This window comes from Orbicella faveolata, unplaced genomic scaffold (assembly GCF_042242905.1).
Source record: "Orbicella faveolata isolate gen_17 unplaced genomic scaffold, um_ofav_v1 contig_13, whole genome shotgun sequence".
NCBI lineage: Eukaryota > Metazoa > Cnidaria > Anthozoa > Scleractinia > Merulinidae > Orbicella > Orbicella faveolata.
Genome location: NW_028301540.1, coordinates 7,727,340 through 7,741,959, shown reverse-complemented (window position 1 = coordinate 7,741,959; position 14,620 = coordinate 7,727,340). Strand labels below are relative to the sequence as shown.

The 14,620-nt window shown below is 39.4% G+C and overlaps 1 protein-coding gene and 1 pseudogene across 2 annotated transcripts; one reads left to right on the top strand and one right to left on the bottom strand.

Annotated features, from left to right (window-relative positions):
* Nucleotides 1-563: 563 nt before the first annotated feature.
* On the bottom strand, nucleotides 564-5,138 carry LOC149114818 (uncharacterized; annotated as a pseudogene). The gene is made up of 2 exons (XR_016205913.1): nucleotides 2,278-5,138; nucleotides 564-1,550 (listed from the first exon to the last, which is right to left on the bottom strand). The product of XR_016205913.1 is annotated as an uncharacterized LOC149114818 (transcript).
* A 99-nt stretch (nucleotides 5,139-5,237) lies between these two features.
* On the top strand, nucleotides 5,238-14,018 carry LOC110049857 (uncharacterized). The gene is made up of 7 exons (XM_020755700.2): nucleotides 5,238-5,754; nucleotides 6,522-6,639; nucleotides 7,081-7,220; nucleotides 7,682-7,778; nucleotides 8,825-8,898; nucleotides 10,008-10,134; nucleotides 11,025-14,018. Exons 1-7 carry the CDS (start codon nucleotides 5,570-5,572, stop codon nucleotides 11,097-11,099), a joined length of 816 nt encoding a protein of 271 aa, XP_020611359.2. The 5' UTR covers nucleotides 5,238-5,569; the 3' UTR covers nucleotides 11,100-14,018.
* Nucleotides 14,019-14,620: the final 602 nt, after the last annotated feature.

Genomic DNA, 14,620 nt, shown 5'->3' with positions numbered 1-14,620 from the left:
TGTGTTTGATGGGCGATGTTTTGTTCGTTTGGACAGCCGTATCAAACATGTTTGGCGTGCGCATGCGTCCCACGCTTGCTCAGCGGCTTGTATCCATAGTTTGATCTGTGTTTGTTTAATCAAACAAGTTTTAACCGTTTGGCCACTCACTTCAACATCAGCATGTTTGGTCACCAAACAATGTTTGATGATGTTTGGTCGTCAAACATTTCCCGTTTGGACAGGCCTTAAGAGGTTCCAAGATCCTGTTTCGTAGGCGTGGCTTGAATTTTTTCTTAAGAGGTAACAATTCTGAGAGAAAATTATAAATCAGTTGATTTTCAAACATCTCCTGTCATATTTTTTTCGGCTCAATGCCCTAAAAGTTATCGCAAAAGCTTTTTTAACCCTTAAAAGGTACAAAGAGCACCCCTGTCCTTTTTATATGGGAGCCCCCCTCCCCCCCCCCCCCCGGGCTGAAAAGAGGCTATTTTGAACGGCTCCTCAAAGAGATGTAATGCTTAAAATTTTAAATTTTTCTTTAAATTTTCGTACGAGGAAGAAATAACATGTTCACTACTATGTGTTAACCTTCGATAAATAAGTTGGCTTTTTTTTACTATTGTATTTTACATTTTATTTTAAACGTTTCTAGTTTTACCAGATCGAATAGACTCTATAACTGGAGGGGTTTTTTTGGTTTACAAGTAGATGGACCTATAACCGGGGGAAGCTTATAAGCTACAGTTTATGTTATACCAGCGTATATGATCACGGTTCGCTGGGAGTTTGTGGTTGGGAAAATGGCGGTTCCCCTGGTACACTGGTATATTACTAAAAAAAAAAAAAACATGATTCACAAGGAAAAAAACTCCATTGGCAGCACATTTCATGGTCTGATAAAGCGATCAAACGAACAAGAGTAAGTAGAGACAAGTTTTCATCGATCGCGCTCCTCCTTAAAAACCAAGCGCGCTCGACTCGAAATCCGACTGGCACTGATGACCCGGGGACTGATGACGCTGAGTTTTCCGTTACAGAAGACCACCGGGTCGCACCGAGACGTGTACTGTTCGCCAGAAAATGCGATAATGAACATAACTAGATTTCTTGATTGTAAAAGGTCTTCTAGATTAGTCTGCCGCGAGAAGCTTGAGGTGGGTGCGTGCATGTCCAGGAGTTCCTTCCTATTGACTATTGGCTGACTGGCAAGGCGAGCAGCTCCTTCTTTTACGGCAATAACAGTAGGGTGTAATGCTGGAGAGTCGACGAATGCAAGAAGATGTATCCACTTGAACGGGTAGAAGGCGCAGTTGATGGTAGCGAGGAAAGTGGACGACTCGAGGAGGTGTTTCAAGTACAGGGCACAATCAATGGGTCTGAATGGAGACGCCGAGGTACCCAAGACATCGCTAGCAAAGGCTTTCTACTTGTTAACAGCTTTCTTGTAATTTTCGGGTGTCCCGGACGATTTGGAAGCAAGCACAGTGGATCTAAGATTCTCCTAGTAACTGATCCACCCTTACGGAGTTTTGGGACTCTAAAGAGCCAGAAACCGGAAGTGAAGATATCTAAAGATAAGAAAGAGGGAAAATATCAAGAAAATCTAAAACATATCAATGGGACAGGCAGCAATGCACACAATGCTGAATTTGCATTCAAATCACTGTTTTTTGTAGGTAAAGCCACTCTGCCCTCCAGGCAATAGATTTCTCACATATCACAATACAAAAAAACCATGCTATTCTCATGGGCATACTTCTCTAGGATGTTAGGACATTGACAACATAATATACCCACTAGGGTATAAAATACATGTAATAAATCGCCCTCTAGGGACTCTCCTGGATGCCTCTCAATGGCATAACACGTTTAACTTGATATTGCTAATAAATAGGAAATACCAGAAGCACATCACCTTATAAGTTTCCGTAAGTACTTCATGCAAATACGCCTTATCGGCACAGAGTGATAACAGCTGCAATCTTTGGTCCGAATGGAATCAAACACAAGGAACTAGAAAGCTTTTACGAGATAACTCGGAATCTCATCTGAGAATGATGCTTGAGTCAAGACTTAGAGCTAATGAAACGAATGCCTATGGCTTGCTACCAAAAACAGAGTTCTTAGCTTTCCCTCTAATGAATAGATTAGGAACGTCGGACAGGATAACCCAGTCATGGATAAATATACTCCAGTGGAAACCAACCGAACACAGGATGGGATTTAGATTTATTTAAATTAAATATTGTATAGTCCTGAAGGAAATACCGTGTTTAAATAAAGATTTTACCTTACCTTTACCTTATATACACAGAGGGGGTGGGGGTGGGGGCACAACCAGCCATTATGATGAGACCAATCCTGTGAAAATGCATTGACGCCACTCAAAACAGGCTGGCAAAACCTTGAATTAAAGCACTGGATTTTGGCATTGTAGGAACAAGCGAACCTATCGCAGGTATGTGGACCCCATAAGTCGTCAAGAGCATTGAAGACCGCATCGCTGAACCACGTGACTGTCTGGGCTTTCAAAGACTCGACCCCACGAAGGCTTTCATCGATAAAGAAATGGCTCTGAAAGCAGAACTTTGAGCTTTCTCAAATTCTGACCAGTTCTAATGGAACATCTAGCCCTCGAACTCGATGAAACTGCCGCAAGCTGAACCAGAAGCATCAGAATAGACAATGTAGACTGCTTGTGCCTGACGGGCGAAATAGGTATTCCGCTAAGACTGGTCACATTAGATTTCCATAAATTCAATTCAGCCAGAGCTTCAGACGAAAGACGAACATAAGAGTTCCAGGTTGGCGCGGTCTTGATGACCGCGAATAAATTTCTAGACATCAGCCTAGAGACACGGCCAATGCAATTGCCAAGAGATGTGATTTTTCCGCAAACAGAGGCAAGCTTACGAACTGGATGACAAGACGAGGAAATTTCCAAAAGAGCTGCTAAGTCTTCTTGTAAACTGATAATGTCCTTGTCGGTGGCAGAAATTTCAGAAGCGAAAGTGTTGAGAACGGCTCCGAGCTAAGTAATAATCTGAGTGGGCTCCCAAACACATTTGGCTTCATAGGGAAGAAAACCCGGATTGAAGTAGCGATTTTTGCCTTATTCTTGCCCATTGTCTTGCTCGCAGCGGCTCCAAGTCCATCGTCCAAATAAACCACGATCAACTTTGCTGCAGATCTCCATTTCTTAACTAAAGGCTTGAATAATTTTGTAAATAAATAAGGCGCAGAACTGAGGCCAAACGGAAGAACAGAAACTGACTGGAAAAATCTGGTGCGTCCAGAGTAAAATGCCCACGCAAATGATTGATACTTCCTGTGCTCCGGGAATATTTCCACGTGATGGTAACCAGACTTTAAGTCAAAAGTAAACATAAAATCTCCAGGATTCAAAATCTCCTTAGCAACAGAGAAATCTTCACACCTGAATCTGCATTTATAAGGGAACTGATTAACGTGGCGAAGGCCTAAAATTAGCCGGATTTTGCCTGATTTTTTAATAGTTACGGACAAAGGATTAATGATAACGGGTGCTTTTTAAAAACACTTCAGTGACACAACCGTCGATAATAAGATCGTATATGGCACTTTTGACGAAAGCTGACTGTTCCAAAGCCGAACTATTATTTTTAGTTGTGCAGTGAAGGGCGTAGGAATTTGAAGAAGCGGTAATCTTTCGCCATATTCAATAGATCGTTTTCACTGTCACGCAATAAAAAAATAAATCGAAAACCATCCATTGGAAAAAGCTATGAAATTATGATGTTATAGATGATAACTAAATAAGACACTTCTCCAAGTTTTAGGCCTGTGCGTTTCCCCAAACTTCAGATATTCGTCGAAATGTTTCGCAGATATTTACAGAGCCCAGTATTAAAACGCCATGTTGGTGTACTTCCGTGGTACACCAATATGGCGGCCGGAAAATAGTGTAAACATCTGGAACTTACTATGGCTATCTAGGCGACTGATTATCCGTACTGATCAAACAAGCATTTACAGAAGCACTTTTCCTAATGCTCTAACTTCTAAAAAGGCTCAAAATCATGAGATAAGTATATATTTTTCGACGAACTCGATCGTAGCCTTGTGTCACGAACCTCCATAAACCCGAAATTCAAAATGCTCTGGATTCCAAACGAAGCACGTTATTGAGCTGTAAAATTCTAAACAGATATAAATATACCGCCTATTATGCCTGATGAGGATAAAAACTTTGGTGGCTCTTCAGTTTTGGTTCTTAGAAAGTGATGGCGTCACGTGAAAACGATCTATAACATCAAAGATAATGCGCGTGAATGTCATTCGAGAATTTGAGGGCGCCACGATTTAACCTCGGAATTAACCTCGAAAGAATCTCTAGTGACACGAAGAAAAATTAATTCGTCGTTGTCCTCATGAACAAAGTCCTCATGAACAAAGTCTTGTTCCAAATCGACGTCCGATGTGAGTCATTTGGGACGCTGACCAATATTAGAAGGGCCACTGAACCTCAAATTAGGACAGAAAGCCTTCCAATGACCGGGTTTACCACAAGTAAAACACAAACCAGATGTCAATCTCTGAGACGAATGTTGCGGATTTACACGCGAAAATAAATTGGGTAGCTGTGAAGCGAAAAGTTGCGCAGTTGTTGAGGTCGATGTGACATTACTGCTTTGCTGGATCGAGCGTGAAGTGAAACGCTTTGTGGACCTAGCTGCTCTGGATTCGGCCCTGCGTATGATCTTCGTCGTCTGCGAAATCGTAATGTTAGAACTCGAGGACCGTCTTCCATCCGTACTCTGATTTATCAGCCAGTAGGATTAATTTTATGGTGCTCTTGAAGTAGATCCATGCCTTCATCTAAGGATTGTTTCATTGGTCTTCTCGATCACGACGTCGTTCCCTTTGAGGGCAATCTGGGCGTCTTCAATGGCATCTTTAATAGCTTTGTTAGATTTGTACTGCTCCTCGTTGCTGTTTTTGTTGAAGCGAGGAACGGAATCGCACTTCAGCCTTTAAATCTGCGACATCTGTTGGTAAGCGATAGACTCGTTAGATCGTTTGAGGTCAGAAATGGAAGAATTCACGAGATCTTTGATCAGAACGAGAAGATCTCTGTTGTTTTCATCGACGACTCTCCTGACGCCTGCTTCGTCCATAACTAGCAAAGGAAAACTGATGAAGAGAAGAAAGGAATCTTATGCGAAAGAGCTAGTGGCAAGGCTGACAGTAGAATGTCGATTAAGCGCCCCCCTCGAATAAGCGCCCCCGTCTTCTCCTAAATCATTTTACTTGAAATAAGCGCCCGAAATAACCAATTGATTTTTTTGGTCAATCTTTTATCATTTATTGGATGTTTATAAGGGATAGTCCATAGGGTGGTTTACGAGTGCTTGCATGAACTTGCATTGCAAGCGTTCCTGCAACTGGGGCGCCTAGGAAAACGTTTGCTAAGGATGCAACAGGAGCGCTATCTACATTTTCAGCACCACAGGGCCGCCTAAGGGGTCACTGGTCAGGAGGTAGTTTGGCATGGCTGGTTCCCAGGTTCTTTTCACGCGTCCCGTCAGGAGCACTAACGATATCAAAGATGTTGTACAAACTCATGCGGGAGAACTATTACCACTGGATTCGTATTTTTGTCGTTTTTACACCAACTGTACATGTGGTGCAAACTTTAAGCAAATGCAGCAAAGTAGATGTCTGCAAATGTTCGACTGACGAAGGAACTATCGATCTGTGGAGTTTAGCTGGTACAGCAAGCAATATACCCAGGTTTGGTTACGATCCGACATTGATTTGTCAGTGGTCTTCTTGACTGTGATTCATGCTTAATTTAGTGTACATCGTCGAGTTATAAAGTACGCGGGAAGTTTGGAAAGTGCGAAAAGTATTAGAGTTGCTAGACCCTTGCTAGAGGCATTTAGTTACTAACACAAGGAATGTCGACCTAAAATTGTCTAAACTAAATACGCTTAATGCATCAGTCAATTCCAGTAGTGCTCATCCCCCACCCCCTCCCCAGGGCTAACCCACGGGCATTACCAATTTTTTAAAAAAATGGGCAAATTCCCCATGGCACAAACTTGGCACCTATATTGATATTTGATTTCGGTAATGTTCACTCATTATTATGGGATTTGAATGACCTCCTTGTCAAATTTTTAAGGAGTAAAAGAAGTGAGGACGTTGTCATGCAGAGCAGAGCTGAAAAATTTGGCCAAGACAAACAAGCTGATTAAGGGTCAAAATTCGTGCATTATTTTCATCCATGTCTTCTGGAGCCCTAAAAATCAGCACAGTTGAGCAAAATGTGGCAGGGCTGTAACCCTACCAGTCCCTCCCCCTCCCTAATCCCTGGTAGCTAGGTCACCAACTGTGAGACGATATCTTGATGTGCATACTGTACAAGTACATGTACCACCAAATTTCCAGAACTTACATATTAACCACCTTGTCAAGGAAATGTCTAGCAACCATGCAATGTGAAGAATATTTGATGTTTAGAGCTTTACTGGCTCTTTACCATCTGTCCCTTGTAGGTTTAAGGATATCTCTGTTAAAGGAGTGACTGGAAGTACAGTTGACTGGAATCCTTGTAACAAGTGGACTGCAAAACCTCCAGAGTCTGTAACAACCAGCAACTGTCAAGACATAGCTGTGAGTCAACAGTGAGCAATTTTTAGCATGACTGGACTATGTGTTAATCAAACAAAGATTATATTGGAGAATTCAAGGAAGTGGCATCATTTACATGTACATGGACTGGTGTTTTTTTTTTTTCTTGTATTGCTTCAGTCTATATTTTATTTACCTTTTTTCAAAGTATCTGGTCTGCTGGTGGGAATAGGCATGAAATCAAGGTTCTAATTCAAAGGCGCAAGACTCTCTGATGTGGTTGTAGGTATAAGAGCTGAGGTATAAGTGGATAAGCCATTTCATCACTTGACCAAATTAGTCCAAGTTATAATTTCAAACATTTACAAGGTGTCTTTTTTAATTCCAAGACAAAATAAAATTATTGGTGATCTGGACCATTTGAAGATCATTGAGGATTCAAAGTAAATTTGGAGGAACCAAACTTTTTTATTCAATTGTTAGGTTTGTTTCAAGTTTGGTGAATATCTGCTTGCTGGCATTGGTGAACAGGAGACAGCAGATTTCAGCTTTAATTCAACATCTGGAACATGTGTCTTGTCACTTACAGGAAAGGCAATTCCTGGCACAGGCAATCCATCAAGGTTTAATAACAACTTTGCAATTCTTCTGTACAGTGTAAATATTGTATTATGATTATATGTAATTATTAGATCTATTTGTATATATCAAAAGTTATTTGCTTTGCTGTGACTGACATTGGCAAGGAACGGTAGTGGGTGTGTAGATGTAGATGTAGATGTAGATGTAGATGTAGATGTAGATGGAGATGTGTGTTTTGTAGTACAGTGTTGTAATCCAGTAGGTCTTAAGTCAGTCAAAATAATTCAGAAACTCCAAAGAAATGGCACGAAAAATTTGTGAAGAGAATTAAGCAATGATTCAGTATAGAGCAACAAGGTCACTACAGCACCTGGTTGTAACTTAAAAAAATCTGTTCAATGAATAGCAAATGAAAATGTCTGAATCATGCCATAACTAACTAAAAAAATTAGATATAAATTTATAATGGGGACTGATTTTTCTATGCACATATATTCACCAGTTCATCAACTCATATCACACTGCAATGTGACTCACATGAGGAGGGCAGATTAGAGTCTGTTAAAACGCCAGTAACTGGGAATGATGATTTTCGAGTGGTAAGTTCTGGGAAATTAATTAAGAAAAATATTATGGACTGAGCGATGAGAATTATTGATGAAAATTATTGATGAAAATTTTAATAATTTCCTAGTGCCAGTCATTTCTGTTTATCACCTGTAGCACATTTTTGGATGCCATTTGTGATATTGGTTGTGATTATTATCATCAATGTCTTGTTAGTGATGATACTAGCTTAAGCAGAGTTATTGAATATTTAGCTATATAGAAGTGTGGAGGCATAGAACTGAAGGAATAATATCTACAGCAAAAGAGACATCAAAAGACAAATTGCAGGTATAAATTGGAGCACTGAGCTGTTAAATGTGTTCACTTTACAGATACCATGTTTAAAATACAGCTCATTTACCTGAGGGGGCGGGGGGGGGGGGGACTTCCAAATAAAAAAGATAAAGGGGCTCACTGGAAATTTTGAAAAGAACCTTGAGTCATAAGAGGTACCAAGATCCAGTGTTGTGGACGTGGCTTGAAATTTTTCACCCCTAAGATAATGTTACATGCGCTGATTTTTACCGCAACAATGTTGCATTAAAAATCAATGTCATGTAACACGGCACACAAGGTGACTTTTAACGCAACATCTCATTGCGACAACATGTTGCAAATTTTTGAAAGCGATACAAAAACCTGCAGCATTGTTGTCCGAAGTTGGCATGTTGCAATTAGAAATCATCTCAAGTAACATACCGTTGCCGACCATTACCCTAACAAAGGTTGTGTCCAAAGTTTTCTCATGTAACATGGATTAAAAATCTGTGTTTAAAATCAGCATTAAAAATTGTCTGGTGCAACATCACCTTAAGAGGTACCAATTCTAATACAACACACCTGTTATATTTTATTCAGCTCAATACCCTAAAAGGTACCGAGAAAGCTCCTGGTGTGGACCTTTTGAGGCTGTACACCCTATAACTAAGAGGTACCAAAACTGCTGCACCCCCGTCCTTTTTATGTGGCAGTCCCCCCCCCCCCCCCCCCCCCCACCTTCGGGTTTATTCACTGGAATGAATTCCTTCTTTTTCAGCCATTGATACTTCACTCCAAGTATGCTTGTCCTGTAAAATCTGGGTTGAGTATCGGAAGCATCTTAATCATAATGTGAGTGGAGTTCTTTTTAATTGTTGAAATGTTTAAAATATGTTATCTCACAATTAGCCTGACTGAATTGAAATTCCTTAGTTGAAAGTGATTTAAGTTTCTAAAGAATTGAGAACAGTTTTGCTATTCATCTGTGGGCTTGAGGTGAAAAAATGAGTAATAACAAAAGCATAAAATTTGTAATTAAAAAAAAAATCAGTGTTAATGAATGTTGGAAAAGCTGATGTTTCAAGAATGGGCGGCAGCAAAAATGGGGATGGTATCTTGTTTTTTCCCTAGCTATAGTTTGCTTGGAAATTATGCTCAATATGTTGAGCCCTTTTCCATTTCTCCTCTTACTTGTTTACTTTATATTTATCTTTGTAATTTTAGAATGGAATAAATAAATAAAATGAAAATGAAATGAAATATGTTGATGCAGTAAACATTCTTTCTAATAGATATAGAACTTTCCTTCCACTAGCTGCTCAAGAGAAATTTAAGATTGACTCCAAAATTCTGTACTGATTACTCTATACAATGTAGGTGCTACAGAGTTGGTGTGCAATAGATGCAGACTTGGAGCATACTTAATAGAGGGTCCATGGTTGTGAAACCGAACAAAGTTCTTTGTTGTATGTTTTTGTTCACTTTTTTGGCCTTGACTGTGCACAAAACACAATTCATGAGTTGTTTACTAATCTAACAGAGGAACTAACCTTTAGAAGCGTTTCAACAAAGATGGCTTTATATTTGTTGGAAGGTCCACAGCCATGCACAATCTTTTGTTTTGTGCTCATGCATTATATGTGAACTACATGGTCATTGACTCCTTTGATGTTTGGTGGGCTTCATAACCATTTCCCTCTATTAACTAATTGCTTGGAGTCAGCAGACTGGCAGATATTTTGTGATGTACTTCATGATGCTCCAATAAATGAAATTTCAACATTTTTAATCAGGATTCTTTGTTCCACTTCTAACCTGATAGATAATCTACTGGAAACCTCCAACGCTACGACTTAAGCCAGTGGCACCTTTTCTAGAGAGAATCAAATATATCTTTGCTTACCTACAGTGTACAATGACTTGAAAACAAATTATTCATTTTGAAATTCTTTTCTTTTCAGTTTTATCTCCTTACTGGTGGTGTACCTCGTAGCTGGAATTCTTTTCAATAAATATCGTAAAGGAGCAACTGGGAAAGAAATGATACCTAACATTAATTTCTGGACTGACTTTCCTTTGCTTGTGAAGGTTTGTAAATGTCAGTTCTTGTACAGCCACAGATGCTTTAAATGATGTTCCTCCTAAGTTGAATGCCCCATAAATGCTCTTTCCAAAATAGGGTGATAATAACGGTTCTTTGAGTTACTGAAAAGAGAAACAATTAAAATACAAAGCAAGGTGTGACCTTTGATGACTTTTGCAAATCATTCAAATTCGCTCTTTGTTTGATGAGGACAGTGAAGTGAATATAATGAACATTACGATTTAGATCGTGTCCCAGAAATGCTTTTTCTAAAATAGAGTGAGACGGTTCTTTGGTTCTTTGGATAAAAAAAGGGAATTAAGACTTACAATGCAGGTTGTGGTCTTTGTTTTTGGTTTGATTACACCAATGAAGTGAATCAGTAATTAGAAACGAAGATCTTTCAATATGATTTTCTGCAAAGACATAGTGATAGAGAAAATAACCGTTATTGATCGTCAACACAGAGAAATGTAGTCGTGCCATTATGGCGACTAAACCAGGATTTCTGGTCGCCAAGGCTGAAATGTTAGTCGCATTGGTGACCGTATCGGTCGCAATTTCGAGCCCTGTGCCTGTTCAGATAGTACTCATAGCCACTTAAGTCTGTTAAACCTCTGCACTATCTAAATAACAAAAACAATTAACAAGCGAGAAGTACAGTTTCTTTGGTCATAATCCCTGAAATTCCTTGTGAGCCTGTGGACGTAAGCTGCGAGCACTAATGCAGAGTGCCCTGGTGATGCTAAAAGTGAAGTGCAACTTTCAAAGGGTCCCAAGCGTGCTAGTTTTTGATTGTTAAATAAAGCCCAAAACCATTGGCATATGGCTGAAGAATTTCAGAGAATTTTATGACGATTTGACCCATGTTTAACTGTTTTCTCTTCCATTGCAGGATGGTGTCGTCTTCTCGTATCAATGTTGCAGAAACGTTTGTTCAAGAAAACAGGACTCATATGAGTCAATATAAATAATACATGTAGCAGGAACTTAGAACACTTCATATTGTACCCACGCAAGAGACATGCCCCAAAACATTTCACATACATTGTATGTATTGATCAGGTACCTGTAGTCCCCATCCCCGTGCGCGTGCAGTTCAACAAATTTACGTCAGTTTTTTATGCGTCTGTCGTGTTATTGATTACGAATTTCGTCATAACACTCATAACATTGTCAAAGTAGCTGTGGATCCACTTGGCAATAGCCGAGTGGATCCGTAGACTACTTTGACAATGTTATGAGGAAATTCATTGTCAATCACAGTACAGACGCATGAAAGACCGAAGTCAATTTGTGTTTTACGATAACAAATTGTCAAGTTGTCCGCTCTTGCTCGTTGACGTATCGCATAAAGTATAAATTCATGTGTCTGTCCGCTTATTGACAATGAAGCCAATTGCCAATGAGCGCACAAGAATTTCTGCAGTTATCGTAAAAATCCTGATTGATTGGTTTTTTTTGTTATTATTGTTATGACTTTTGTAAAAATATGACTAGGAAACAGATACATTCCGCAGGCTAGTTTTCATCGGGCGGGGGGCGGGGGTGGTGGGACTCCCATATGAAAAGGTCAGGGATGCTTGTTGGAAAATTTGAAATTTGATCCCTTAAAGATATCACTTAAAACTAAATGGACTCAATTACCAGCCGCTGTTCAGAACATAGGCACGCAAGGCGTGCAAGAGTTATTTTTTGTGTGTGAAGTGTCGGAGATAGGAGCATTTGTGGAGCTGTTTACAGTAATGATTTGGTTAATTTGACAAGTTTTTTTGGTTACGATGTACAGCAAGAAAGAAACTGGGAATTTATGATGTACATGCGATGTTACATCGGTCATGGTAAGATAGCTAAATGGTGAGCCATAAAATGTTTGACTGAACAAACTACAGTGATCTGACACGTCTCCAGATAAATGTAGATACCATCTTATTTTCTAACAGGCAATTTGATTCGGTCTTTGATACAACCCGCACTATAATTGGTGTGACACGCGCACATGCATAACTCCCTCACTCACCGATCACATAGCCCTTCCAATCCCCAAGAGGAATTTTTGCTCAAAAATACTCAAGTTAAGAGAACTTTTCGCATTTTATACGAATCGTAAGTTTACCCATTTTACACAACACAACGCAACAACACTACTTCACCGAAAATAGAAAGAGAAAAAAACCTCTCTGACACGTTGAAAGTCTGATTTAATCAAATTGCACTTTAACTTGGTGCCACACAATCTTCAAAGAACATTTGAACAGTTTTCATACCTTTTACCTTTAAAAATATCGGACTGAGATGAATGTCGTCAAATAAAACTATTAACTTGCTACTGCAGAGACGTAAAAACCGTCCAGAAATGAAAGTTTCTTTTTTGTTTAATATCCTGGAAACAATAGCCTATAACTTGTCAGTTCTAATTGAATTTACTCGTATATAAAAAACAAGTGTTAAGTTACCATTTGTTACTAAAGATAGCAAACATCTCGTGGGAAAGAGTGGTGACGATTCGTCCGCTCTAATTGAATTTACTCCCTTGTGAAAAACAAGAGTGTCAAATTACACTTTGTAACTAAAAAATAACAATATCTCGTTATATTTGCATGCAACAAGAACAAAACAATCGTTACCCGCACTTACTATTGTAAACGTTAGAACTGTTTCAAATCTAAATAATCTCGTCTCCTCTAAAACATGTCCTAAGAACTAGAAGCGACGATTCGTGACCTCTAATTGAATTTACTCCTTGTGAAAAACAAAAGTATCAAGTTACCTTTGTAACTAAAAATGAAAATATCTCGTTGCATTTGCATACTACTAACTCACGAACTGTTTCAAACCTCAAGGCTCATCTCGTTCATAACTAACATCCTCAGCCTAACCTACAGAAAATGTCTAAGTAAACCCAATATATGAATACTTCCTCCTCTTTTATAGAAGAATAAATATGGCCGTTCTGAGCTGTATCGGGATCAAATCTTCTCACATACCATTTACCTTTACAACAAGAAATTTGATTGGTTGTTTATAGTAGATCCAATCTGATTGGTGTGACGTACATACATCTCTCACTCACTCACTCATCCATTGACCCATCCATAACATACCCGACGCGCCGACTAAGAGGTATTTTTTTTACAAAAAAAATAACTCAAAAAGGAGCCAGCGCTTGTAGACCGGACTCAAGAGACCGGCGGAAATCGAGCCTAAAAACGGAAATAAAAGCGTTTTTCACTATCACTTCTTCGAGTGCACCCCTAAAGATACTTTGACAGCTCAAAATAGCCCTCGCTAGCACTCTAGCAAAACAACAGTGGTAAAAACTCCTCTTACTCGCGTAGAATACAAACAGGGAAGCTGCAAGACGAATGGGGATAAGACAGGATACCTTTCAAATTGCTCTTGTTGTAAACAAGCTTTCCATGGGGAAAAAGGTTTAGATAGCCCAAATGTGCGTTTCTTTTGTCACTCCTGCACGAAACGAATCTCTTGGGTCAAATTACTAACCGCTGCCCTCGAAAGGAGCCCGCGTTCCTCTCGATAGAAAAGCCGGAATATCTGGTTCGCACCAGTATTCATTTTATGGAAGCAGATTTTCACTATTTCGAAATGTTAGACTCGTGCGTCTCACAAGTAACGGCCCGAACGGGATGATAAGCTTTTGATCAAGACAACTGACCAGACCAAGGAAAAGGTGTTGATAATTTGATATGATTTCAAAACAATTGTTATATTTATGTGCTCATTTTTTATAACAAAATGTGCAATATTTAATTTGTGGGAAAAAGATCGTCACATTGAACTTATTTTAATAAGAGGTAATTCTTGTAAGCAAAATATAGAGAAATTTAGTACTTTTATGTTATTTCAATAAAGAATTCATTTCACAAGATTTCATGATTTTCAAACTTCATATGTCACATTCAGTTTTGATTAACAGGGGATAACATACCTGAGGGGACACCGGCAGCTGCCTTTAGTGCCTTTTCATATGAGCCCGGCCAATCTGGCTTGCTCGGTTTCCGAGATCTCGGTAACCGGGATGAACACTCCAGTCCGAGTGACCGGGAAGAAACTATTTTGACAAAATGGCATAACTTTTACCTTGTATTTGTATGTGTTTCCACTTTAGAAGTATGCCAATCAGCTTTATAAGTAAAGTTACAAGAGTTCATAAAGCTTCCATAGTCGCGTGCGATCCAAGTTGATGTTCCACCTTTTTAGTTTTGTTTCATCAATTTCATCCCGTTTGACTGGGCTGAATTTTTCTATATCAGCGTCCCGGTATAAAAACGAACTCAGCCCGGTTTACCATTACTTTACGAAGCAAGTCCGTGCCGGTCGAGTAACGCCAAATGAGTATATCTAAGCGGACTGCATGGAGAATTATACTGTTATTCAAGTTTCTCAGAACACGACTCGAGCAACATGTGGTCTTTTCACAGGTTTTCGCGTTGTACCGATGACCTGGAAAATTTCAATTAATGGTATTAA